This window comes from Ursus arctos, unplaced genomic scaffold (genome assembly GCF_023065955.2).
Source record: "Ursus arctos isolate Adak ecotype North America unplaced genomic scaffold, UrsArc2.0 scaffold_16, whole genome shotgun sequence".
In the NCBI taxonomy this organism is placed as follows: domain Eukaryota; kingdom Metazoa; phylum Chordata; class Mammalia; order Carnivora; family Ursidae; genus Ursus; species Ursus arctos.
In genome coordinates this window covers 27,439,737-27,466,377 of record NW_026622830.1, presented here as the reverse complement: position 1 = coordinate 27,466,377, position 26,641 = coordinate 27,439,737, and the positions used below count along the sequence as shown (strand labels likewise).

The 26,641-nt window shown below is 48.4% G+C and overlaps 1 protein-coding gene across 1 annotated transcript; it reads left to right on the top strand.

Moving 5' to 3' along the window:
* Positions 1-1,505: 1,505 nt before the first annotated feature.
* NSFL1C (NSFL1 cofactor) lies at positions 1,506-25,230 on the top strand. Its single transcript, XM_026503177.4, has 9 exons — positions 1,506-1,727; positions 4,118-4,215; positions 10,019-10,093; positions 12,564-12,729; positions 13,326-13,418; positions 14,652-14,761; positions 15,569-15,706; positions 22,252-22,416; positions 23,492-25,230. The coding sequence occupies exons 1-9, from the start codon at positions 1,623-1,625 to the stop codon at positions 23,652-23,654; spliced, it is 1,113 nt and encodes a 370-aa protein (XP_026358962.1). The 5' UTR covers positions 1,506-1,622; the 3' UTR covers positions 23,655-25,230.
* The last annotated feature ends 1,411 nt before the right edge of the window (positions 25,231-26,641 follow it).

Below are 26,641 nucleotides of genomic sequence, written 5' to 3'. Positions count from 1 at the left end.
GAGGGGGCTGGCAGAAGCCTGCCTTCCCGCCCGGCTGTGAGCCCAGCCCACAACCATGATGAATACTGAAGGCAATGTCTTTGCAGCCACCTCACTTGGGGAATGCACTCTTATGGGTCAGAGGGGTCAGGCCATTTCTCCCCACCACGAAGGCATCTGGTTTATGGCAAAGGAAAAGTTTTATTTATTGAAATTAGATCATCTCCTAGAGTCAGCTCACCACTCATCACGGGTCCAGGTACCTGCCCTGCAACCCTGTCCTCAGATTCTGACCTTGAATTTCTCATCTGGACGCTCAGATGCTTGGTTTCATTCATTCACTCCTTCATTAATTCAGCAAAGGATCATTAAGTGGCTATTTAATACCAGTGACTGCAGGTCCCAGGAGATAAAATGACAGCTAACATTTGCAGAGGGCTTGGTAAGTGTCAAGCATAACTCTGAGCAGTTCACGCTGCATCCTCACACAATCCCCCTGAAGTACTGTAAGGAACTCCATTTACCCATCAAGACGCTGAAGCTAAAGGAAATTGGCTCAAGATCCTACAAGCAGTGATGGCTGGGCTTCAACCCCAGGCCGAGTCCTGAGTGAGTGCCAGTAAGCCATACTGTGCCGGAGACAGCCACAGCCTCTGCTGTCACAGGGATGGTGGCCCTTGGGGAAGGCTGACACTTAACATGGCGTCACAGGGCATGCACAAGGATGTCTGGTGGAGAGCCTAGGGATGTAGAAAGGCCTCCTTGAAGAGAGAATACCTAAACTGAGGGGAGGGAATGTGCAGAAGCTGACAAAAGAAAGAGGAAGAGAAGAGAATCCCAGGCAGGATGGCAAGAGACAAAGAGGGCAAAGAAGTGGGGGGGGGAGGCTAAAAGACGGGATTGGGTCTCTGAAGAAAGTGGGGGAACACCTTGCCCACCGGCAAAGGAAAAGGGAATCGCCCCGCTGGCAAGGCTTTGATGCAAATGCATGCCTGGCAGCAAGAAGGGAAGGTATCTGGAGCAGAGCAATTTACTGGGAAGCCTAGGAGGTGACATGGAGGGGCTGGCGTATTTCACAGCACTCTTGCAGGCCAGGAGATTCTGTCTGCTACGCGCTGTGAGACCCGGGGACACGTTAGTGTTGGAGCAGAGGAGAGACCTGTTGTTCCAGGTCTATTTTTTCCCCTAGAATATGAACAAGAGGGCAGGGACTTTGTTTTGCTCTTTGCCTGTGCCCGTCCCTGGAAGACACTTCGATCGCATTCAGTAACTATGTGAACAAGGAGGTGAATGAATGAAGAAATGAATGAACGAAATGAAGGAATGAGTCAGTGAATAATTGTGGATCTGACTCCTTCAGAGATCCTTCATCACACAGCTGCCGGGCAGACCCGCCCCGCCTCTCCTACTCCGCCCGGCTTCTACTCCAGCCCTTAGGCTGCGGGTCCGCGCCGCGGCCGCCAGAGGGCGCGGAGCAGGGGGCGTTTCCCGCACGGAGGGCTTTGCGTGAGGCACCGCATGGGGCGGGGCCTGCGGGCAGGCGCCGCTCGGCTGGGCCAGGTTGACCGGCGGGCGGAACGCGGCTGCGGGGCTGAGGCTGTGCGACGGCGGCCGGAGCGGTTCGGGCGGCGCACAGAGCGAAGATGGCGGCGGAGCGACAGGACGCGCTGAGGGAGTTCGTGGCGGTGACTGGGGCCGAGGAGGACCGGGCCCGCTTCTTCCTCGAGTCGGCCGGCTGGGACCTGCAGGTAGCGGCGCGGGGCCGGCTGCGTCGGGCCGGCGGGGGGCTGCGGGAGGCGGGTGTCTGGCGCAGCAAGCCCGCGGTGGCCGAAGCGCACAGTCATCCCGCCGGGCTGCGGCCTGACCCAGGCCTCAGGGTCTCGAGGCCGCTTGCCACGCGTCGCCAGCTCGGTTGGGCGTGGGAAAACGCGGGCCGGCCCCGACCGGGACCTGCTCTGCTGGGCCTCGGTTTCCCCCTCCGCCTCGCCCGCTCGGGGGGTCAGCGAGACTTCGGGCAGTGCGGCAACCCGCGTGGAGAGCGGAGCCTGGGGGCGTGGCGGCCGCGCCGAGGCTCGGTTGGGTCCAGGCCGGCGGGAATGACCAGGTCCGGGGTGGAGCTGCGCCGGGGACGAGGTGATCGTTTATTTCCCTTTATACCGCCCCCGCCGCGGGTGGTGGGAGAAGCCCGGCCTGGGAGTCGGCCCACGCCCCCTCCTACTCAGTTCCTGGGTGAAACTACCTCAGGGGTGGTGGCGCAACCTTGGAGCCTATTCGGCTTTCCTAGTCTAGTTAAGTCATCTGTAAAACGGGAGTCTCGTGGAATGTATCGTCTAGTGTACTGGCACGTGTTACGTATTATTTAAGTATTTGTTAATTAAGGCATTAAGATGAGCTACACGAGGGAGGGATTTTTGTAAATTGTTGAATCCCCCTTGCCTAGAACAGCTCCTGGCTCATAATGGGCACTCAGTAATTAATTGTAGAAAGAATGGCGTAAATGGTCTTGGTCAGCCTGCGTCTTAGGTGGATGACGATGATGAGTATTTCTTGATTCCCTACCATGAGTCAGGTGCTGTTCTATCTGCTTTACGTGTCCTAAATTACTTAATCTTTAGCATTTTGCAGCTGAGGTGAAGTAACTTGCTCAAGGCATCACTAGTTACCAAGTGGAAAAGATAGCTTTAGAACGCAGTTCTGATTCCAGAGTCCAGGCTCTGAACCACCAAGTGCCAGGCACTTTACAGGGGATGATTTGTTTAATCCTAGCAACACTGAGGTAAAGAAGACTAGCTCTGCTGTGTAGGTGAGGAGTTGGAAGGTCAGAAGGCAAGTGATATGCCCAGGACCCCCCAGCCAGTAAGTAGTGAGGTTGGGCTTTGAGCTAGGTCTGCTTGACTCCACCATTTAAATTGCTTCCACGGAGTAAAAGAGTTAGGTATAGCATCACGTCTGTACACACACAGTGTGAAGCCCCTGTGCAGGGCAGAAATACTAAATGTGGCTGCGGCCTGGAAAACCTAGAAGCTCATGATGTTACACAGTTGCCAGGTCATCAGTCCCAGTCTTTCTCACACTACGGGTAGGGAAATTGAGGCTCGTGCATGTGACATGACTTGCCTGACAGGGCCAGGACTTGACTGCAGGCCTCCCTCAATACCAGTTCAGTGTGTGTGCTATGACAGCACATTGCCTCCAGCCGACTGGTTATATCCCATGAAGGCACACTCCTAACTGGCTGATGATGTCCCACAAGGGCTCACTGCCTACTATAAGGCTGTTGATCTTGAGGACAGGAACTATATCATTTTCATCTCTGTAGACCTCAGTACTCTTTCTTATTTCTTTGTACGGAGTAAGTGATTAGTAAATACCTAACCGTTAAGTCAGTGAGAGAAACAACCAAACACAAATGGCCAGAAGACTCCCATATACCTTCTGTATGTAGAGAGCTAAGGCATGACTGTGCAGGAGTGTTAATGGATCCTCTCATTCATTGTGCAGGGTTGGTGGGACAGGCGTCTACAGTGCATAGATGAGGAAACCAGGCCTTAGTGAGAAAGTGAACATAGCAGTCTGGACCAATCTCCCTGTTCCTGACTCCTGGCTGTCCCATGAAAGCTGAGAGTAAGGGCCGGAGCAGACTGCCTGGGATGGAACCTGGCTCTACTCCTTACCAACTGCTTAACTTTGGGCAGTTTTCTTAATTTCTCAGTGTTTCTGTATCAACTATAGAATGAGACAATAATAACACCAATTACATACGATTCTTTGAGGATTAAATGAGTTAACACATGTAGAGTTACGCTCAGAACAACGTGGCACATAAATAAATGCTCAATAAATGTACGCTGCTTTTGCTGGGTCACGTTTCCTGGTAAAATGAGAATGAGGAGTGTCTCCATCCGTCTTCCTTCTTGCCTTCTATTCCCCTTAGTGGGTGGAATTTGTCTCAGGCGATATGAAGAGAGATGCTGGGCTGCTTGCTATCTTTTGATCTCATTTTCTGTGGTCCCCAGATACAGACCACATTGTAAGTGTGGGCCATATCTTTGTGACTTTGCTTTTTTACACTCAAAGGAAATAATGTGTTAGATGAAGGCCTGTTTAAGAATCCCAAGTTACTACGTCTCTGTTTCAGATCGCCCTAGCGAGCTTTTATGAGGATGGAGGGGACGAAGACATTGTGACCATTTCGCAGGCAACCCCCAGTTCAGTGTCCAGAGGCACAGCCCCCAGGTAAGGGCCAACTTCAATTATTGCTGCTTGGGTGTGCTTCCAACAGTGATGAGGAGCAATTTCCTGACTTAATGGGGGATTCAGGCCTGGGGATATGGATCAGTGGGTTGGAGTGAGAAAGTTAGATTAACTGGTAGATACTAGTTCCTCACATGACTTGTTCCTTTTCTGTAGAGAGAGGCACAGCACACTCAGGTGGAGACTCTTACCTGTGTGGTTTATGGCCCAGTCCTGGGGGAAGCCACAGAACCTACTTTTAAGATGTTTGAGGGTCTTTTATTTATGAATGTGAGGAGTGATTGCTCCATCTCTGGAAGTTTTTAAGTAAAAACCAAAGGACTTTCTTTCTGGAGGCTGTAGATGTAAAATATTAGACTAGATGACTTTAGAAAGGCTTTTTTGATAGTTTAGGGTGCCCATTACCCTATTAAGAAGTCTTAGAGAAAATAAACCTGTATAACCCACTCTTTCCCAGATTGATTAGGTGAAACAGAGTTAACCTTTATGATCCCATTTGCATCCCCTGTCCCAGCCACCTAACTCCGAGGTTCCTGTGACAGATCACTGCTGTGATCTGCAGAGCAAGACAGTGCTGGTCCTCCAGGAGACAGGCAGGGCCTCTTCCTACAAAGGTCTCTGAACTCCAGCTCCCCTCTCTGCTCTAGCCTGCCTTGTTTCTACTCTCTGGTATATGTTTTTGCCACAGAAATTTGTTTGGTTTTTAAATCAACCCCAGAATGAAGATAGAGTGTTTCTTTGTCAGTGGAGTGGTAAATTGTGTTTCTGTCTAAGGGCATCCAAGCTTTAAATTACATTTCCTCCCTTTGAAGAAGGAGCTCTAACCCCAGATTTTGTTCTTCCTTAACTTCTTTCCCTATCTCCCATGTCCAGAGAAAAGAGGTAGTAGGCAGTTGATCTTTTCATTATTCACAGGGACTGACCTAGGAGGTATGGGTGATGGCTCATCTGAATGTTACTACTTGGAACATGGTCATTAGGGAGACAGCTGACTTCCTGGGTTGTGAGTCTTTCACAGGTACCCCAGGTTACTGTTGGGATGTTGGCGTGTCAGGCATACAGAGGGGGAGAAGTTGAAATGTAGCCTCTGATATCAGTCACAAGTTCACACCTCTCTCCTCTAGTTGCCTTAAAGTCCTATCCAGGAGGTGGTTTATCGGAGCAGAGGCCTACAAGCCCGACTGCCTATATTCAAATCCCATCTCTGCTACTTGGGAGCTTTGTGACCTTGCACGGTTTACGGAACATCTCAGTGCCTCGGCTTCCCTCGCCTGTCAGATGGGCATGATAGCAGTGCCTACCACGTGGAAGATTAAATGAGTTTGTAATTTACGAAGCATGTGGAACACAGCACATGTTAGCTGTTGTCCTTTTATTATTATCATTATCAGCATCCAGTTTTCATCATCCCCATTCTTTTTCTCTGTGTCCCGTCTCTTTCCACAACAAAGACATAGGTGAAAAATAGACCTGTAAATAAAAGAATCGAGGAAATAGAGTTTAATGTTAAGACCACGGGGGACTGAATACATGTGCAGGCCTAAAGGGCTTGCTTTGTTTCTTCAGGTAAGCCTCAAACATGGTACTCGGCTTGGGTGAGGCCAAGAAAAACGGAGAGAGAGGACACAGTGTGTTACAGCATTGTCCTTGTCCCGAAGGAAAACACATGCATTCTCAGGAGAAGCCACGCTTGTACTAGCACCTCAGAGGATTGCGTGTGCCAGGGATTGGACTGCTGCAGGACACTTAGCCTGCCGCCGGCTCGCCCTGCCCCCACCACCCCCTCCTCGACCACTCTTTAATGAACTCACTGTTGCTATGGAGCAGCACTCCGTGAGTGAGGGCCTCCTTTGATTCTAGAATCTGGAATGGATTTGAGAAGGTTTATAAATGACCTGAAGTTGCAGGCGGAATTTTGTGCGTATGTTTTATCTTTTCTGGCAAGAAAATCCATAGCTTTTATCAGATTTTCCAAGGTCTTTGGGACATAAAAAGGTTAACCGTTGCCATGAGATTGTCTGAACTCCTCAGTAATAACAGCTGTCATTTATTGAGCACTTGCCAGGTGCCAGGCCCTGGGTTAAGCCTTTACATGTACATCTCTTTAGTCCTCACTACAACCCTATGTATGGGTGCTGTTACTCTACCCATTTTACAGATGAAGATGCTGAAGTTGGGCGTCTTCCCAAGATGCACCGCTAGTAAAACAGGGATTTAAATGCAGATCTGTTTCTGTTTGCAGCGTTCATCTCTCAGCCAGAGTGACGTCCAGCCTCCCTTCATGGACATTCGGGGTCCTCCAGAGCTGGCCCTGAACCTACCATCCTAATCTTACCCTTTTTTCTTGTTTCTCGAATCTTTATTCCAGCCAAACTGATTTCATTGGTATCTCAGTTTTGCCTCATTTTTGGTTCTCCGGCTTTTGTTTGAACCTCTCACCTAACTGGACATGCCTGCTCTCTTTCCTGTCCAGCTCCCATGGGTCCTTCCAGGTTTAGCTCAGTCCCTACCTTCTCCTTCGAATGTGTTATCCCCCACCCATAGGCAGAGTGCCATGGTCTTGTTACTCAGAAATCCAGCCACCTATAATTCATTCACTTCTTGACCCATATCCATGTACTACTTGGTGACATCTCTGTGGGTCATCTTGAACTCTTCTCCTGATATTTAACTTCACTTTTTCTCCCTCAATAAATTACAAGGTCCTGGAAGGGGGGGGACTAGGATTTCAGGAGCACCCACCATCTCTGTCTAGCTCTGCCAGATACTCTTACTTATGTTGTTATGCCTCAACTTTGGAAGTAGGTAGGGTGCTAGGTCTTAGAAAGATTGAGTAACTCACAGCTGCTGTTATGGCAGATTCAAGCCCAAGTCTGTGTATATACAGAGCTGATTCTGCCACATACTGCCTCCCTGTCCAGCACCTCCCACCCCTGTACCTAGCACAGGGTAGAGCAAGAGGTAGCGGTGAGTTTCTCCCTTTTTTCTTCTTTCATGCATCTTAACTATACTTTCTTAGGATGTCAGGGACTGCCATTTTCTGATTCTCTAAAATTCTACTATCCAGTGTAGGAGCCTATAGCCTCATGTGGCTGTTTAAATTAGTTAAAATTAAATAAAACAAACATTCAGTTATTCATACTAATCACGTTTCAGTTACTCAGTAGTCACATGTGACTATGACTTCCGTACTGGACAGCATAGGTACAACATTTCCATCACTATGAAAAACGGATCTGACAAAGGACTTTTGTGCACTTCAGGGTACCTGGGAGATAGAGTTTTGATGCTGAAAAATTGAAATTTCTGAGACATTTTGCCACTTTGTGGAGGACAAAGGACAAAGTGTTCTAAAGTTGGTGGTGTCCCCTGGACGTCTGTGCCATAAGGTACCTCTCAGAGTGCTACCCCAGAGCAGCTCTCAGATCTGAGCATGCATCAGAATTACTTGGAGAGCTTCTCAAATGCAGGGTGCTGGATACTCCTCCCAGAGTTTCTCAGGCAGGCCTGGGGACTGGCATTTCTCACAGTCTCACAGATACTGCTGATGCTGTCTAAGGACCAGCTCTTTGAGAACCACTGCTTGAGAGTAGCACTTGCAATGTGCTACACCAGGCGTCAGTGCCCCGACAGCTCACAGAAAGCCCGAGGGGTTGGTGCCGTCATTGGCCCATGGGCACATGAGAACACAAGACTTCGAGAACTTCATTAGCATGCCCCAGATGCCGAGGTGGGCTCACTTGGGATTAGAACCAGGTATATGGACACCAGAGTCTGGATGTGAGAACGTTTGGAGAAAGAATCAAACCTGCGGCCAGAGCAAGTGGTTTGCTCAAGCACGTGTACACATGGTATTTGAAGGTGTTTAACAACAGGGAGGGCTTTTTTCCCATGGATGCTAGGCTGAACATCTGTGGAAGACTCCCCCTGGGAAGATTAATGAGTGGAGTTAGCCTTTCAGGGCCACAGTGCACATCTATCACTTGGAGCCTTTTGAACTATGTCATACAGAGCATCCAGGAATGCCCGGGAGGTTGCTCTCCGCCAACTCAAGCAGGGAATGCATTTGCTACATTAATTGGTCTTTGTTTTCTCCTTTCTAGTCGATGGCACTTCAAAGCCTGTTCTGTCCTCTGATTGTCTCCTTGATATAAATCTTTCTTCAAGATTGAACTGGAGCTTTCTCCCTAGAAAATAATTCCTTGAGGCTTCTTGGTCTCACCTCAGTAAACCTTTATTATCCTCCCCACCATGTATTATAGAGAACTTATGCCTGTTCCCCTAAGAAATAGAGAAAATGTTTTTCTAAAATGTGTCTCATGATTCCTAAGTTCCTTGAGGACAATCTAAACTAGAAAAAAAGTGACGGTGTAAAACAGTGTCAGAGGAGGAAGGTGACTCTTTTCACACCCACTTTTAGCGTGCCCTCTCCAGCCCCACACACAGCTGTACTTTTTTCCTAAACCACAATAAAGACTTGACTAACCTGCAGAAGCAGAGGCGTCCTCAACACGTACTCATTTCCTTTTCACTTCTTGATAGCTTGTCCTTCTCTGGAGTGTGTTACTTCGTGTATGTGCACATACCACTTTCCTACAGTGCCCTGCTGCTCCCCTTCCCCCACCAGCCTCTCGCCCTTTATCCACCTGACTGATGGTCCATTCGTTCTTTGGCACACAGTCCAAATGTGGCATTTTCCTGGAAAACCTTTCTTGACGTTCCCCCATCCCCACCCCACGAGGGACAAGACATTCTGTATCCACACGTCCCGTGTGCTTCCCTCTGTCACAGCCCATACCACACAGTATTTAACAGATGGTTTCCTGGCCTAGGGGCCATGATCCTATAAGCAACTGAAGAATAAGAACTGCGTCAACCATTTTTTTTTTTTTTAAGATTTTATTTATTTATTCGACAGAGATAGAGACAGCCAGAGAGAGAGGGAACACAAGCAGGGGGAGTGGGAGAGGAAGAAGCAGGTTCATAGCGGAAGAGCCTGATGTGGGACTCAATCCCAGAACGCTGGGATCACGCCCTGAGCCGAAGGCAGACGCTTAACCGCTGTGCCACCCAGGCGCCCCTGCGTCGACCATTTTTATAGACCTAGTATCCAGTTCAGTATTTAAAAATTAAATGATGACAGGTACCTGACTGGCTCAGTCAGTGGTGCATGCGACTCTTGATCTCGGGGTTGTGGGTTCAAGCCCCACGTTGGGTGTGGAGATTATTTAAAAATAATAAAAATCTGTTTTAAAAAAAAGTAATAAGATGGGGCGCCTGGGTGGCTCAGTCGTTAAGCATCTGCCTTCGGCTCAGGGCGTGATCCCGGAGTTCTGAGATCGAGCCCCACGTCAGGATCTTCTGCTGGGAGCCTGCTGCTGCTTCTCCCACTCCCCCTGCTTGTGTTCCCTCTCTCGCTGGCTGTCTCTATCTCTGTCAAATAAATAAATAAAATCTTTAAAAAAAAAAAAAAGTAATAAGAATTAAATGGTATTAGCTGTCCAATTGTAAGTTTTTAAAGTAGTACATACCCCATGCTGTTCCCTTCTCCTCCCTATAGGAGAGCTTAAATTGGACTTCATCTTATTTCACGATAGCCCTTTGTAATTTTTTGCAGTCCTGCGTTACCTTGAAGAAAAATGCCTCGTTATTTTGATAAACTTAGAAAGGCTAACCCTCTTCACATAAAATCTAACCCCTGTGTCCTCAACTCCTTAGCAGCTGATAATGGGGGTTACTTTTGTTTAAATCTCCCTAATACATTTTGCTCCTTTCTGTGTTCCAGCGATAATAGGGTGACATCCTTCAGAGACCTCATTCATGACCAAGACGAGGAGGAGGAGGAGGAAGAGGGCCAGAGGTAAGTCTTTGTTGGGGGGTGCACAGTCCATAAGAAAAAGTCCATGATAATGTGTAAACCAGGCAGAAGGACCTAGAATGATAACATGCTCGATTATCATTAGCCATTACTACTGTGGGCTAGTCTGGGTGGGTTATATTCTAGAAACAGTCTCCCACTCCCTGTAGCTTAGAAGTCATCTCTTTCCCCTGTTCACTATTTTTTTCTTCTGGGGCATTCTGGGTTTTTCTTTTTTTAATTATTAAAATAATATGTATTTGTTGAGAAGTATTAGGGGAAGAGAAACAAATCAATAAGAAGGAAAAAAAGTTATTCATAATACCTGGTCACCCAGTGGTCATCAGGTATCAGTATTTTGGGTGTACACATTTCCAGGTTTGTCTTTTTAATTAAAAAGGCAATATATTACATAATAAACAGAATAAAAAGCTTATCAGTGTGTATTCCCTCAATATAGACACATACACATTTTGTTTGTTTCTAACCGTTAGGAATGCTGTAATAAAAATAATGTCCTTTGTGGAAGATACAGAATAGTGTACTAAAAAATATAACACTCATGTACCCTTTGGTAACTAGAGTTAATGCTGTGGCATATTTGTATTCAGTCTTTGCTCTATATATAAATGTACTTCGGTATTATATTTTACATGGTGAAGGTCAGATAATTTTGTTTCTTGTTTTTATTGGATTAATCCTATTTCTTCAGTACTTCTCCGTGCCATTAAGATTGATTAGTGTTTTCAACAACTGTAATAATAGTTCTTGTGGGTTGTCCAGCATTTAGGTTTTTGGTGGTTTTTTTACCACTGTAAATATCAGTGCTATGAACATCTCTGTATATTAATCTTTAGCTACATTTCAGATTATTTTCTTACGATAGTTTCTAGAAATGAAAGTGCAGGTCAAGGGAATGAACATTTTTAAGCACTTGATCACAGGCTCTTAGTTCACAAGCCAAGGCTTTGAGGTTCCATAGTAAAGACCTTTCAGTCCACTGAGCAGAACTTCATCTGCAGCCTTATTTCACGGGTTTTGGTTCCCCATGGGCCCTGCCTCGGTGGGTCAGATGTTCTTAACGATCATTATAGTAACCCTTACAGAAATATAATTATCTCATCATGGTCACTCTTTGGGAAGCGGGCTGAGAAATTACATGTGTTCTATTCTCTGTTTTCATCCATATAGTGACCTTTACACTGCCTCACAGCCTTCTTTTTAGATACATTCAAGGTTCAGAGTTTTACACTCCTTGAGTGAAAGGCAATGCCATCAAGTATGTGAATGCCCAACTTCTAAATGGCCGCTGCCTCCTTTTCCTGTCCTGTCACATCCTCCAGGTGATGACCTTCCTTTATTTCACATCCTGATTATATCCTCAGGCCCTGAGCATTTCAGACCTGATGACATTGGTACTATTGTCCTTGTCAAGGCCTGTGGCTTGCCTTGCATTCAGTGGGGAATGTCAGGAATAGAAGGCTGAGACTAATTTTATAGGTTCTCAGCTCTCCCCACTGGGAGACATGCTATTGACCTAGCAGTGAATAGGAACGACAAGCAGGTGGCTAGCCAAGTTTTCAGAGTACTGGTTTTCAGAACCAGATTAAAAATTGCTAACTTAATCTCAAGCCGTGCTTGGCCCATTGTAGAGCCTGGTGTGGGTATCTTGGGGCTTGTATTTGGCTTTCCCTGACTTCCTTCAGTACCCTCTTCTCATTGCCCCCAGTGGATATCACCAGAATAGCAAGGTGAGGTGAAGCTTGGGTGAGCTCTCAGTGCTATTATCACACCACCTTACATGTGTGCATTACTCTGTGCTTGTTCTTTTGCATACATCCGCTGATTTGAACCTCATGGCCCTGACTTAAGGAGCAGGTAGGTAGGGCATGTGGTCCTTCCCTCCCATTTCAGAGATAAGGAAAATGAGGTACAGGGCAATGCACCGATTTTCCCAGGGTCACTCAGCGGCAGAGCCAACACCGGAGCCTAGTTGCTTGTACTAACCACACTGCTGCCACCGTTAACCTAGAGCTGCTAGTGGTAGCTGCTTCTGACTGTGACCATAGTTGCTGTCTCCTAGGAAGGTGCTGGCCACCGGATGGATAATTCCCAGTTGGGACTCTTTCTGGAGCTGGCATGTTGTCATGCATGCCTGGAATGCCCTTCCCTGGTTTCTTCACATGATAAACATATCCTCACCCTCAAGACTCAGCCCAGAAGATATTCTAGGAAGCCTTGATTATCCTCCCCAGCTCAGTGCTCCAGAGCACCCCTTACTGACTCCAGTGCTGTTCACACTGCATTATGCCTGCCTGCCTACTTACCTGTTTCCCCAACTAGACAGTAAATTCCTTAAAGATGGGCATTGCATCTTTTACCTCAGTGTGCCTGGCACCTAGCCCAGAGCCTGGCACATGCTCTGTTGATGTTTTCCAAGTATGTTTAGTGTGGACATGTGTTTTCTGCACAGGTTTTATGCCGGGGGCTCAGAGAGAAGTGGACAGCAGATTGTCGGCCCTCCCAGGAAGAAAAGTCCCAACGAGCTGGTGGATGATCTCTTTAAAGGTGCCAAGGAACACGGAGCTGTAGCTGTGGAGCGAGTGACCAAGAGCCCTGGAGAAACCAGTAAACCAAGAGTGAGCATAGGGGGTTGTTCGTGGCCATAGGACTCTGGTTTTGGGGGCCGGGGGGGAGCCCTTTTTGACCCCATAGTGACTGAATTTGTTTTGTTTTGTCTTTCATTGCTCACTTGCTCTTATATGCACAAGAGCAATGCAGTTTCTCTCACCTTTTAACGAGAAAGCAAGATTTGAGGCCAATTTCAACTCTTGGCCTGTGGGCTGGAATAGGTCCAATACACGTTTTATTTGGCCGACTTGATTTATTCAGTGTTTTACTTAATTTTGTTTTAATTAAATTAGTAGCCACCTGTGTTACATAAATTCTAGATTTCTGTCGTCTTTGGGAAAAGTCTTGGGAAAGTCAAAGTCTTTGGTATTATCTTGCACCCAGATTCCTGCATGACCATAATTAACTAGAGCTTAGTAGCCAAGCAGTGCTCACCAGTCCTGGTTACTTCATTCATCTGCCATACTGCCTGGTCCTGTGGCTCTGAGTTCAGTACTCGAACAAGTGTACCTAGTAGGTAACGAGCTTGAGGCGTGTCATTGTATCTCAGTGACCCACCACCATTGCCGCTCTCCTTAAGTGTTGACGATCTTGTGTTTCATAGCCATTTGCAGGGGGTGGCTATCGCCTTGGTGCAGCACCGGAGGAAGAGTCTGCCTACGTGGCAGGAGAACGGAGGCGGCATTCTGGCCAGGATGTGAGTGTGCATCTACATTCTTTGGGAAGCTTGTAGACTATTCTGCCGTTTTTCAGAGGCGATTGGTCACGTGTTCTGTGTGCACCAGCAGCCTCTGAAAGGGAAGAGGCAGTGCCCTTATCGTGGTCCTTGAATGGAGAGGATTACCTGACTGGGCAGGGGCACTCGTGAAAAGGGGTAAGCAGAGGAGATGGACAAATAAGGAGTTTTCTGAGCATTCCGCAAACCTTGGGCAGAGGGATCATGATTCTGGGGTTTTCTGGTGGTGTGGACATGGCTAAAGAACTTGGTCTTCAGTCCACCCAAGGAGGCCTAACACACAACTTTGAAAAATTTTCCTTACTATTATTCAGTCCTTTTTTCTCTGTGTATAGGGTCCCCTCTCCAATAAGTATCTCAAACTATATCGATAGTCGTGAGGTTTGTGAATTTAATATGCCATAAACAAATGTTTGGCCTTATGGCCATTAGTTTCTATAATGCATTTGTTTTTCATCATTGTGGGTTTTATTCCAAAATAAAGTCAAGCAAGAAGAAAATAAAAACCATATGCACATGAGGCAGCAGCTACTAATGTGTTGGTTTGTAGCCTCGACCGTTTCCTGTGAATATGTATGGGGAGTTAACAGAGATTGTAGATGGCTTGGTAATGACTACAAAATAGTCCCGTGAGCACATTTGCCATGGTAGTTGAGTTGAGCACGATCTATGTGCCAAGCACACTGGCAACCCTACAGATAAGCCACAGCTTTGACTTAGTCACTTGCTCAGAGCCACTTAACTAGTGAGTGCAAAATCAAGATGCAGACCCAGGTCTGCTTAAATCAAAGTCCATGCTCTTTTTTTTTTTTTTTAAGATTTTATTTATTTGACAGAGAGACAGCCAGTGAGAGAGGGAACACAAGCAGGGGGAGGGGGAGAGGAAGAAGCAGGCTCCCAGCAGAAGAGCCCGATGCGGGGCTCAATCCCAGGACCCTGGGATCAGGCCCTGAGCCGAAGGCAGACGCTTAACTACTGAGCCACCCAGGCGCCCCAAAGTCCATGCTCTTAACCTGTTGCCGTATCACCTTATTTTAGGTTAATACTTGGTGGTTGATGGATTTCCTCGTGCATGCGTGTGTGTGGTGTCTGTCTGTGTTTTGATAATGACACAGGAAAATAGTAACCTGCTAATTTGCAGGGTCGCATTGGTGTGCCTGACAGTGTATGGACTGTTCCCTCCTGTTGTCACAGGTTCATGTAGTGTTGAAGCTCTGGAAGAGTGGGTTCAGCCTGGACAATGGTGAACTCAGAAGCTACCAAGACCCATCCAATGCCCAGTTTCTGGAGTCTATCCGCAGAGGGTGAGCAGAGAAGCCCTCCTCTGGGTTCCATGTCAGTGAGTGGAATGGCAAATGGAAAAGAAGAGGCTGATGGAAATGTTTATTATTTAAAAAGTTAAAAAAATTAATGTTTATTTATTTTAGAGGGGGAGAGTAAGCGGGGAGGGGCAGAGAGAGAGAATCTCAAGCTGACTCTGTGCTGAGCGCAAAACCTGACACAGCGCTCAATCCAGTGACCCTTAGATCATGACCCAAGCCGAAACCAAGAGTTGGGTGCTTAACTGGCTATGCCACCCAGGCGCCTTCCCCATTTTTTTTTAAATTTTATTTTTATTTAAGAGAGCACACATGTGCACATACATGAGCATGGGGAAGGGCAGAGGGAGAGAGAGAGAGAATGTTAAGCAGGTTCACACTCAGCGCAGAGCCCAACGCAGGGTTCGATTTCAGGACCCTGAGATCATGATCTGAGCCAAAATCAAGAGTTGGACTGAGCCACCCAGGTGCCCCAAGAAGTAAAAACTTTGAAGCAGATTTAACACAGTTGAAATATAGATTCACAGATCTAAAACCTTGTGTGTCTGTTTTTCCCTTCTGGGTCTGGGACAGAACCAAGTGACCAAATAAGATAGAGGTCTCAACTGTGACTTTGAGCAGGCGAGAGACAAGTGGGAGGCAGACGGAAGCTCCTAAAGTAGCCGCTCCCTGTGGAGGCCCAGTGATTTTCACATTTGGAACTGGGATGTTTCTCCTCCCTTTGCACCCATCACTGCCATTCTGTCCACATGCTGCTCCACGTGGACCCCAGCATTGCCTTTTCTCCTGCAGGGAAGTGCCAGCAGAGCTTCGGAGGTTAGCTCACGGTGGGCAGGTGAATTTGGACATGGAAGACCATCGGGATGAGGATTTTGTGAAGCCTAAGGGAACCTTCAAAGCCTTCACTGGTGAGGGTCAGAAGCTGGGCAGGTAAGAGCCGCGCAGGCGGAAGCAGGACGTGCCGGTCACTCTATCAGCCCCCGCAGACCCTATATCTCACTCGCTTAACACATAGCTCTTCACCGTTTCAGAGTACTGCGTATTTCATTTGTGGGAGGAAGAGTGTGGAGAATATGGACTTTGGTGTTAAAAGACCTGAGTTTAAAATCTCTTCTCTTTCTAGCCATATGACCTTCGGCTGTATAACCTCAGTTTGCTCAAGTATAAAGTGTGACTGATGAGACTTCTTACCTCCCTAGTTACTGTGAGGAGCACAGAGCGCTGCTCCACAGTGAGCAGTTAGTCAGTGTAAGCAGGAAGGGTCATGTGTTGCTGCTTTGATTCAGTAATCTAGAGTGCTCGTGGCAGCAGTGACATTCTTCATGGTTTTGGCTGAAACAGACACACATGTTCTTGGGTCACCTGAGATGGCGTTTGGAGGGATGAGAAATCCTGGACTCTCCCACCCAGCCAGCCTTACAGCAGCATCTTTCAGGAGCCAAGGGAGCTCGGGGACTTTATTGCCCTGTGGAGGCTGCTGCTCCACCATTTTGGCAGCTCTTATCTCTCCTCCTTTGGCCCTGCCTGACACTATCACTTCCTGTGACTTTTCCTGCCTTGTGTTCTCTGCCACTGTCTCCCTCATGCATTCAAACCTCTGATAGGATCGGATTGGTAGAAGTCACCCTTGCCTTTGATAGGCAGAGTTCTCCCACCAGACCTTGGCCAACCCATACTCAGGCTGCCTTCCCTCAGAGTCCCACTCAGCTCTGCCAATGGGGTCACTTGGTCAGTTTTCTTCAGAGAGAACTGTGTGGGCACTCAGGGAATAGTGACCCTCCCTGCTATACAATCATTACTTTACAGAAGGAAAGCTGAGATTCTTGAACTCTAAGGGTTACCCTTGGGTGCATGACTGGTATGTGGTGGAACCAGGATTGAAACCCAGGCCTTCTGACTGGCATTCCTTCCCACACCTGCACAGCAAGCACTCTCTCTGACCTAGATCTGGCATCTCTTGAGCTAGGCACTGCCCATGCTCACCTCATCACCATCTGCAGGGATCAGAGTGTGGTTTGCCAGCACCTGTGCCCTTTGAACTCCAGCTGGGCCCTCCTGGAATCCCGTACCTCCCTGTTGGCCTTTCATCCTTATCAGGAGCAAAGGTAATAGGCTAGGACATTAGAGACCAATAGAGTGATTTCCCAGGACCAAAATAGTAAGTCTACCTACCCTGCTCTCGTTTCATCCACCACATTGGGCCTGTGGGTTGGTCCCAAAACAGCTGTCCTCAGAGTGGTCCTGCCTGTGGCTTCCCTGACAGCTGTGGTAAACTTTGTAGAGCACTAGATAATTCTTTTTTAATTATTAAAAGGAAACATTTATCTTTTAAAAAATAATAGAAAATATAGATCAAGAATAAAAACAACCTAACGCCCAGATATATCCAGTTAGTATCGTTCTAGTCCTCTGTGTGTGTAAACGGTACGCTGATTTATCACTTGCTGTTTTGCCTAATGAAGTAGTATGGTTGTCCATACCAGGAAATGTATTTCTACAATCTTATTTCTAATGCTAACATAACTTTCGATCTTATGTGTGTGCTATAGTTTAAGCAGTCCCCACTGTGAACCATTTAGGCAGTTGCCAATATTAAGAACAATACCCCCTAATCTTGGCCCAGAAGTAAAATTGCTGGCTCAAAAGGTCTTCATATTTTTAAGATGGTGTCAAATTGCCCTCCAAAAAGGATGTATCCATTTTTACCCACTAGCTATTATAAGGAGGGGCTCAGAACTCAGAACACTGTGCAGTTGGGCTTGTTTTGTTTAATGGTACTAATGGGAAATGCTACTACTAGAAAGTCTATATTATTTGTGCAAGACCACATCTCAAAAAATTTAAAAATTTTTTTTCTTTAAGATTTTATTTGTTTATTTGAGAGAGAGAGAGCACAAGCAGGGTGAGGGGCAGAAGGAGAGGGAGAAGCAGACTCCCCACTGAGCAGGGAGCCCGATGTGGGGCTCGATCCCAGGACCCTGGAATCATGACCTGAGCTGAAGGCAGACAGACACTTAACCAGCCTAGCCACCCAGGGGCCCCCCAAAATTAAAATGTTTTTAAAGAAGTCTATTTTAGCAAGAGGGGAATAAATAGTTTTATTGGTGTGGAGGATGAATCCAACAAGTTGAGACAAAAAGCTAAGTAAGGTTTTAGCTTTTCAGTCTAAACCAGATGGACAGCTTTTTCTAGTTTTTCCCATAAATTTTGCAACATTTTCCATTGTCATCTTGTCAACTAAAATGATCAAGAGCCAAAAGCTTAAGAAAATGTTCTCGGTTTTTGCCTCAAAAATCAGTCCTGGGTTTTTTCCTCCAATTATCTGAATGAATAAATCGTTCTCAGTTCAAAAATTTGAGAAAATTCTTAGAGTTGTATTAAACTTTGTTGTTTTAGGTTTGGATGGGAACTAATCTGAAGGTCCAAGAAAGACTGCATTAATTTGATTATGAGTTGCAAACACCAAGAATGCCCCTGGGGGGTGTGGGGTTGCTGCTAGCCAGATTGAGTTTCAGCTGCTCACCATGCTTTCTGCAGTGGTCATTTTATAAAGAGATGGCAAGGTGTCAGCACTTACAATTGTGACAACAAAGCACCTTAATGCCCAGTTAATTCCCGACTACAAAGGAAATGAGCAATTGGGTGATTCAGGCTCTTGATCTGGGTGAGGCTCTGTTGCCCTGTGAGTTGTATGGTATTTGTAGGGAGATAGTAAAGAAACTTTTGGATGTCTGATCTGACCATTCCCGTCCCTGGGTGAAGTGCTTTCACTGCCTCACATGACCCAGCCGCTCCCTGCAGGGAATGGCTCAAGTATTAGCAGTTTTCCAGAAACACCAGACCCAAGGCTGAGTTCCCTTGAACAAATGCACGTGGCTGTCGTACACAACTAGAGCAGTTTCGACCTACTACTTTTTGAGTGCCTCGCTACAAATAAGAACCTAAGATCTGGTATAGAGGGTCTTCCTACTCCAGTCTTCACCCTCCTTGAAGGCTGTGTAGGTTGGGAGTGCCCCTTAGGTGACCTTCCAGTTACAGCCCATGGCTAGGCATCTCCAGCTGATTTGGGTCCAGAATGCAGACAAATATAAGTGGGGCAGGACCGTGAAGAATGCTACTAATCAGCTTTTAGAGTGTTTTGCTGCCGTTAACGAAGTACTGGAGTAAGCATTTCATATGTGTTATCACCTCTAATGCTGTTTAAATCCCTAGTCTACAAATAAAGACTGAGCCTTGAAGAGGTCAGGTTGCACCCAAGGTCACACTGCTTGGCAGTGCAGAGATGGGTTCCCTCCAGTCTCTGCTCTTACCTGCCATGCTGCATTGCATCTGGGATGTTCTTACATAGCCACATAAGCATTTGTTTGTGTTTCTAGTATATGCTGGATATGGTGCATTATTTTTAGCTATTATCTCAACCAGAAATTTCATTTTACCCCATTTTATCGATGAGCAAACTGTGTCTTGGGGCAGTTTTCCATAAGTCCAGGTCTAGGTCTCCCTGACTCCCAAGGCTTGGCAGGAGAGTATGACAGGTGTTAGAGCACAGGACAAGAGCCAGGCAGCTTGGTTTGTGTCCTGGCTTCACCTCAAGCAAACACTGGGATCTTAGCTACGTTGCTTAATGTCATTGTGCCTCAGTTTCCTCACCTTTAAAGTAGAAATGATGAATTCCTACCTCACACGCCATTGAGGATTAAGTGAACTACTGTGCATGAAACACTCAGCCTGGGGCCCATCTTGGTGGTGGATGCATCATAAATATACAGCATGTCCGTTAAGCCTCCCTAACTCACCTTATCTGTCGGATGTGCAAGAAAAACAGTCAGAAGCAACACAGCCAAGTCTGCATCAGGCTTTCCTTGACCCCTTGTGTTACCCATGCAGACACTGGAGCCTGGCAAGTTGAGTAACTTGGTCAAGGCCACACCTCTTGTGTAGTTCTTTGGTAGAGCTGGGACTGGATGACCGGTCCTGTGCTGTTTCTCCAGCATCACACTGACTCTCCTTCATAGGAACGGCTGCCATGTAGTGGACTGCCTGCCCTAAGAAGTATAGAGGTGGGATAGGGATAGTATTCCCCTTTTATAGAAAAGGAAATTGAGAAGCCCAGATGTTCACTAACTTGCTTAGGGTCACCCAGCTCATGGGTGAGGGGTGTATCAGATTCTCTGGAAGCAAGGGACAAGTTTGAGAAAGGATTTTTAATATAAATATTTGTTTCTAAAAGTAAACCATAGAATGTGAAGTTTGACCAAGTCTTGGCTGATAAGAACACTCAGAACATAGAGGAAGAAAGCTTGTTCGTTACGTATGTTTTTAAAAATTGAAAAACCTCCCTATGACATCCACTTCTGTTTTCCCATCCATAAAGTGGAGACCGTACCCATCTCAAAGGATGGCTATGATGAGTCATGAGGCTGTGGCTGTCAAAACCCCCCAGACAGTGCATGTGCAAAAAGCAAACGCCATTCCCGTCTCCCTGCCTTCCCCACCCCCACCCTCGCCCGAGTGGATACTCTGGGCTCTCTTGGAATAGCTTCTTTCTCATTGTAGGCCTGACTGAAGATGTGAGAGTTCCTTTTATGGCAGGCAGTAGCTTTACTGAGCACCTGTTCTGTCCTTGGAGGTGTTACATAAACAGTTGAGGGACAGGCCACCTACAGTCTAATTAGACAGTTGAGCTAACGCCCATGAAACTACTGAACAAAGTAGAGTCAGACATTTACAGGAGTGACGTTGAACTTTCCACTGTTCCTGAGCATCTGTTGAAGTCTGTGGTGGTGTGATTTCTCTGTGTGCTCTGGCCCACATTTGAGGCCCATGTGCTGGGAGGCTGATGCATAGAAGCAGCTCCCCTCCCAGCTGGTAGGTGAGGCCACGCTTCTCTCCTGAACTCTACTTGGTGACTGTGGGAGCCCTCATTTTCACATTCACAGGACAGAATAAGTTCACTTTTCAGTTCTTTGCTAGTGATGTGCTCTGGGGCAGCGTTTCGCATGATACGCGCTGTGTGCAGGAGCTTTACAAGTGTTGCATGAGAAAAGGATGTGGTGGCCAAAAGAAGTTGCCTTGAGTGCACAGTCTCAAGACGTTTAATGTGCATGTGGCTTCCGATGCTGCCAGTTGGTTGTGTGGCATTTCCACAACCTTCCTGGGTTGTGGAGGGACTAGGGTCCCAGAAAACACACCTGGGAAAGCACTTTCTGTTGGATTTGTTAGAGGTACCATTTTTTAGCTTGTAAAGATCCAGAGGGAGGGGAGAGGTGTAAGAACTGATGTAATTAGAGGCATGGGGAAGCAATCAAGTTGGCATCTCATGAGCTTTTCTCTGCATGGGTCTGCGCTAGGGTGTCTGCTAAGAGAAAGGCTGGGAGTGAGGTGCACGGGTGTTTACAGGAGAGGAGTGGAACCTCCCTAGAGTTGAGAATTGGGAGTTGTGTTTTGTTTTTTAAGATTTATATATTTCGAGAGTGAGTATGTGCACGAGCAGGGAGGAACAGAGGGAGAGGGACAAGCAGACTCCACGCTGAGCGTGGAGCCCAACGTGGGGCCCAATCCCACTACCCTGAGATCATGACCTGAGCAGAAATCAGGAGTTGGACACTGAACTGACGGAGCCACCCAGGTGCCCCGAGAATTGGGAGTTCTGTGTGCATTTTGTATATGTCAGTGCTGTATATAATTCTCCCCTTTATCCCTCACAAAAAGTGAGTAAGGCATGTAGCTTTAACCCTTGTTCAAGATCCTCATTACTACCCTTGTTGAAACTAAGGGCATTTGAGTAACTTGCCCAGCACCACACAGATAGTGGGTGAATTCAGACCCCGGTCCATCTGATCTAAGATCTGAGTTCTAAACACCGCAGCAGACACCATGTCCTGTTCATACTGTGTCAGTAATCCCTATGGTGCGGGGTACTTGGCTGGCCTGTGGGAAATCTCTGCCCCCTTCTGATAGTTGACACAGGAGAATAAACGTGCACACAAGTAAGATTGCACTAGGGAGTGCAGGCCTGAAAATTCTGTGACGGAACGAGTCTGGACTGGTCCCTGCGTAGCAGCAGTCACCTGCCAGGCTGTGTCAGGCCCTCCTGTGCTGCAGACTTGGACTGCCCTCTCTCGTTAAGGCTAAAACTCAGCCTGGTCTGGTCCCACTGCAGGTTGTCACGCATACTGCTTTCTTCTGTTTAAAGCTTTTGTTCAGGGGAGGACACCAAGGGAGAAGGGAGTGAGACGTTCGCCCCAGGTTATTCAGGAGTGAGGAAGCTAGCAGCAGCTCAGGGCCTGAGCACATTCTTCTGGGCCTGTAAGTAGGTTCCACAAGGGCAGGGCTTGTCTCGGTCACTCCCTGTGGCGGCAGCGGCAAGCCTAGTCCCCGGACACAGCGAGTGCTCAGGCCGACTCCAAGGCGGGATTGCCCTCCTGCGGGTCACTGTTTTCTGTGTGCAGCCTGACATGCTCCTCTCTCCTCAGCACGGCCCCCCAGGTGTTAAATACCGGCTCTCCAGCCCAACAGGCAGAAAACGAAGCCAAAGCCAGCTCTTCCGTCTCAATCGACGAGTCACAGCCCACCACAAACATCCAAATACGGCTCGCTGACGGCGGGAGGCTGGTGCAGAAGTTTAACCACAGCCACAGGTGCCTTGCGCCGTCTGGCCTTGCTTTTTCTGGGAGGGTCGTCCGAACACCACCAGCCACTCCATGCTGTCCCCGAAGGGGCAGTGGGATGGGAAGGTCTTGAAGGTCTAATAAGGCCTTTGGTTCTAGTCCCTGCTCTTGCATTGATTGTGGCCAGTAACTGCTTACTTCCTTTCTATCGGTCTCATTCCTCACCTGTAAAATTAAGGGATTGGAATTCTCCAGATCTTTTTAGTGCCCACAGTATTTGTTGACAGGAAATTTCATCGTAAAGCCCAAGTGCAGAAGAATAAAATCTGAACTGCCGTGGTTGATGGAGGGCAGGAGGGGACACGGTGCCAGCATCCCTTCAAACTGGCTTCCTCTACCCACCCCGTTCCAGAGGATCTCTGAAAACCGCTGGGCTGTGAAAGTCTCCTATAGATCTGCCCTTTGAGAATACTAGAATACCTGCTGTACTGTTTAATTCATCTGGGCTGGATTAAAGCACATTGTGCCAACCCCATTTTAAAGATGGGGAAACCGAGGCACAGAGATTGAAGAGATTAGCAGGGGAGGACTGTTACCGGTATTATAGGTATTTGGCCACTTTTTTCTAGAGTAGCAGTAGCTAAATTTCATCAGTCATAGGCCAACTAAACGGGAAGCACATGTGGGGCCCAGGGAATGGCTTAAGAGTCCTTGAGTGCTGACAGGGTTCTCATGTGGGCTAAGTTGTGAAATGAGTGTGATTAGGACTACAGGAGATGGGCCAGGCAGAGGAGCCTCTAGGATGAGGGGCCCCAGTGTGGGCAGGAAGCCCGACATAATGAAAGTCTAGGAGGAGGAAGACAGAGAACAAGGGGAGGAGGGCGGTGGTGTCAAAGTAGGTAGTTTGGGATCTCGGTAAGGCGGTTGGTGTTTATCCCAAGGAAACGGGGAGCGGCCATGAAGGCTTTTAGGCAAGGGAGTGACGTGATCTGATGTGCTTCCAAGTGAGTGTTTTGGCTGCCCTGTGGAGAAGGATGGCCAGGGGTTGTGGACAGCAGAGAAGGGCCCTGCTCACCCACCTCCCCACTCGCCCCCGCTCCACCAGGATCAGCGACATCCGACTCTTCATCGTGGACGCCCGGCCGGCCATGGCTGCCACCAGCTTTGTCCTCATGACTACCTTCCCGAACAAAGAGCTGGCTGACGAGAGCCAGACCCTGAAGGAAGCCAACCTGCTCAACGCCGTCATCGTGCAGCGGTTAACATAACCACCCACCTGGCCGGCAGCCTCATCTCCCTCCTGTGTCTCCACGGCTGGCTGCCCCGCGGGGACCACCCTTCCTGCCCCTTCCCACACACCCAGCAGTCCAGTGCCACGTCTCCTCCGTAGCTCTGGGTTCTTAGATCTCGGTTGGACATTTGTTTTCTCCTTAGTTGCGTTTCCTGGGTTTTTGTGACGATCAATGGACTTTAAAGAAAAAAATAAAAATAGCCAAAAAAATTGAAGGACTATCACCAGCATGTTGTACGGAACCTCTCCCACTGAGGCCAGCTTCGATTGCTTTAAAATCACGTTGCTTTCCAGGGTATGTGGGGGGGGGCCTCCCTTCCATCATCTCTGCTTAAAAATTGTTTGTGGCCCACAATACCCATCCGCTAGTGTCCGCCTACCATCCCTGAGATGACTAGTGGAGCGTTTCCCCGTCTGTTGGGAAGGGAGTCAGGCACCGGTGGAAGAGGCTTTGTAGCCACTTGCTCCCACAAGAACAAAGTTCTTGCCCGGACCACACTGGGCAGCCACAGAAGTGCCTGAAGTGCGAGGTCAGATCTAGATGCACTCGAGCCCTTCGGGCAAAAATAAATCCTTCCCTGTGCTCCTTTCACTCAAACCCGGGGAATTTCAAGCTCCCTGGGCCTGGGCCAGTGGGATTCTGCTGCCTCCTGCCTGCCCCAGCCCTTCCCTCCCTCATCTGGGCTACTCGCCCCCTGATCTCAGCCGCTCTGCCATTGCCTTATTTACTCCACATGCAGAGATCCGTACCTGGGACACAGATAGGGGGTCTTCTCGTTGGGAAGCAGCTCCTGCCAACCCAAACGCGTGCGGAGTAGGGCATCTTGACCTAGAAGAGGAACGGAATCAAAATGTCCTAGCTATTCACTCACGGTGCGGGGCAAATCAGTGGTGATGAAGGGGCGCGTTCCCTGTGCCCCAGGCCCCTTCTGCTGTGCGAGCGTTTGCGAGAGGCTCCTGCTGAGTCCATGTTGAGGGCAAGTGCCGCGTCCACGGCTCCAGTGTGCAGATCCTGTGCGCAGTTCTCTGCCCTGCTGCCTTCCTACTGGCGGCAGTCCGGGCAGGACTCCCCCTGATAAAGCCCCCCTCCCCCCCGAAGCATGCTTCCTGTGCAGGTTTGGCAGAGGAGGATCACGGGGTCTCGGACAGAAGTCCTTCCACCAGCCTGTCCGCTGAACCACAGACTCCGAATCAGCACTGACTCAGAGTCTCCTGGTTTTGAATCATAATGTGCCTCAGCCCTCTTCCCAGGCGCTCCTCACCACACACTTTCTCTTTCCTGCTTCACCCCTGTGGCGAGACAGGAACACTGCTCCATACCCCCACACACACCCCCGCCAGAGCTAGGGAAGGGCTGGGGGTTTCACTCGGTACCCATCCCGAGAATGGGATGTGGCTTGGTGTGTCTGATGCCAAACTGGCGGGGGCCTGCCAGGGCAGCAGGGTCCATGGCGAGTCTGGCAGGCAGAGGTGACCATGGACACCAAACGCGGGTCTGGAAAAACTTTGTAAATTGTTGTCACCTTGACCATTAAAAACCAGAATGAGGACAACAGAGTTTTGTACTTTTTAATGGGTTGCTCTGAAGGAGTGTGATAACAGCAGCTACTACAGTGCAAAACCTAGAGCCGGCTCACAGCTGGTAAGTGGCACAGCAGCTACTACAGTGCAAAACCTAGAGCCAGCTCACAGCTGGTAAGTGGCAAGGTGCTGTCTGTCTGCTTCCAAAGCTCGTGCCCTTAACCGCTGGGCCCTATATCTGTATACACTTCATCCCCCAACTCCGGCCCTGTATGCACGCACTCTGCTTACGTTCATTCTGCTTACCTGAATTAGTACGTACCCAAAGAGATCGTAAAAACACCACTTAGAACCCTCATCATCTGGAAGAATTTACAAAGGGCTCTTCATATTCTCACCTAGCCCTGGAAAGCGGGTGAGGCAGCCGACCTAATTGTTGCAGCCACCACTGTTCAGACAGACTGGGTGTCTAGCCCAGGGTCAGAGGGATTGCCAGCCACCAAGCCAGAGATCACACTGGTCTGGATCCAGGCCAGGCAAGGATGTTTTCAGCCCCAGCTTTCTGTTCTGGGTGGCTCAGATGGAAAGGTCCATCACAGGTTTTTTAAAAAAATTAAAACCACTGGTTCTGGGGCTTCTGGATTCAGGGCAGTTGTTCTCAACTAGACGTTCCGCTCATCTGCGGGGAGGATTTGAGTCATCCCCCAAATTGGTTGGTTGGTAAGGGAACCTCCTGGCATTGCATGGGCCAAGGATATATTGGAAAACATGGGACCTGTCCTGATGGAACGATATTTAAAATTCAGCACTGAGTGAAAAACACAAGTTAACTGATGATGATGCCTCACCAAGTTCAGTTCAAGCTGTTCTCTACCATGCGCCGTGTATTGTTCTTGTTCGGTCTTGAAAACTACACCATGCCAAACCCTGTAGGTGCAGTTTGGGACACATCTGGTCACTTCCTTGGGAGGAAGCAAGCATGTGGGGCGGCAGCAGGGCAAAGCTCCATGGCTTCGGATGGCAGTGCGCCCCTTTCCATGCCCACCAGGAGCTCCTTAAAGCTGACTTGGAGCTCACTCGGGGAAACAGCTGGTGCGGAAAAGTAGGTTTGCTGCTTTGCACCCTCTGCCCTAGCCACCAGTATGTTCAGAGGGGACTGCTTCAAGACCTCGCCCTCCCAGGGCGAAAGAAGGTCTTTCTTCTTTAAATGGGTTTTGCTCCTGTTCCTGGGCGGTAGCTGTGGCCTCTCCCGGCCCCCCCCCCCCCACCGCCTTTTCTGGGTCCATTCTTCTCAGGCCGGAACTGGGAAGCAGAGCAGATACCATGCTGTCTACTGTCCAACCTGTTCCCAGGCTGAGCAGCTTTTGTACCTGTGACTTCTCTCTCTCTCTCCCTCTCTCTCTCTCTCTCTCTCTCCATGGCCCCAAGCCACACCCCATGTCC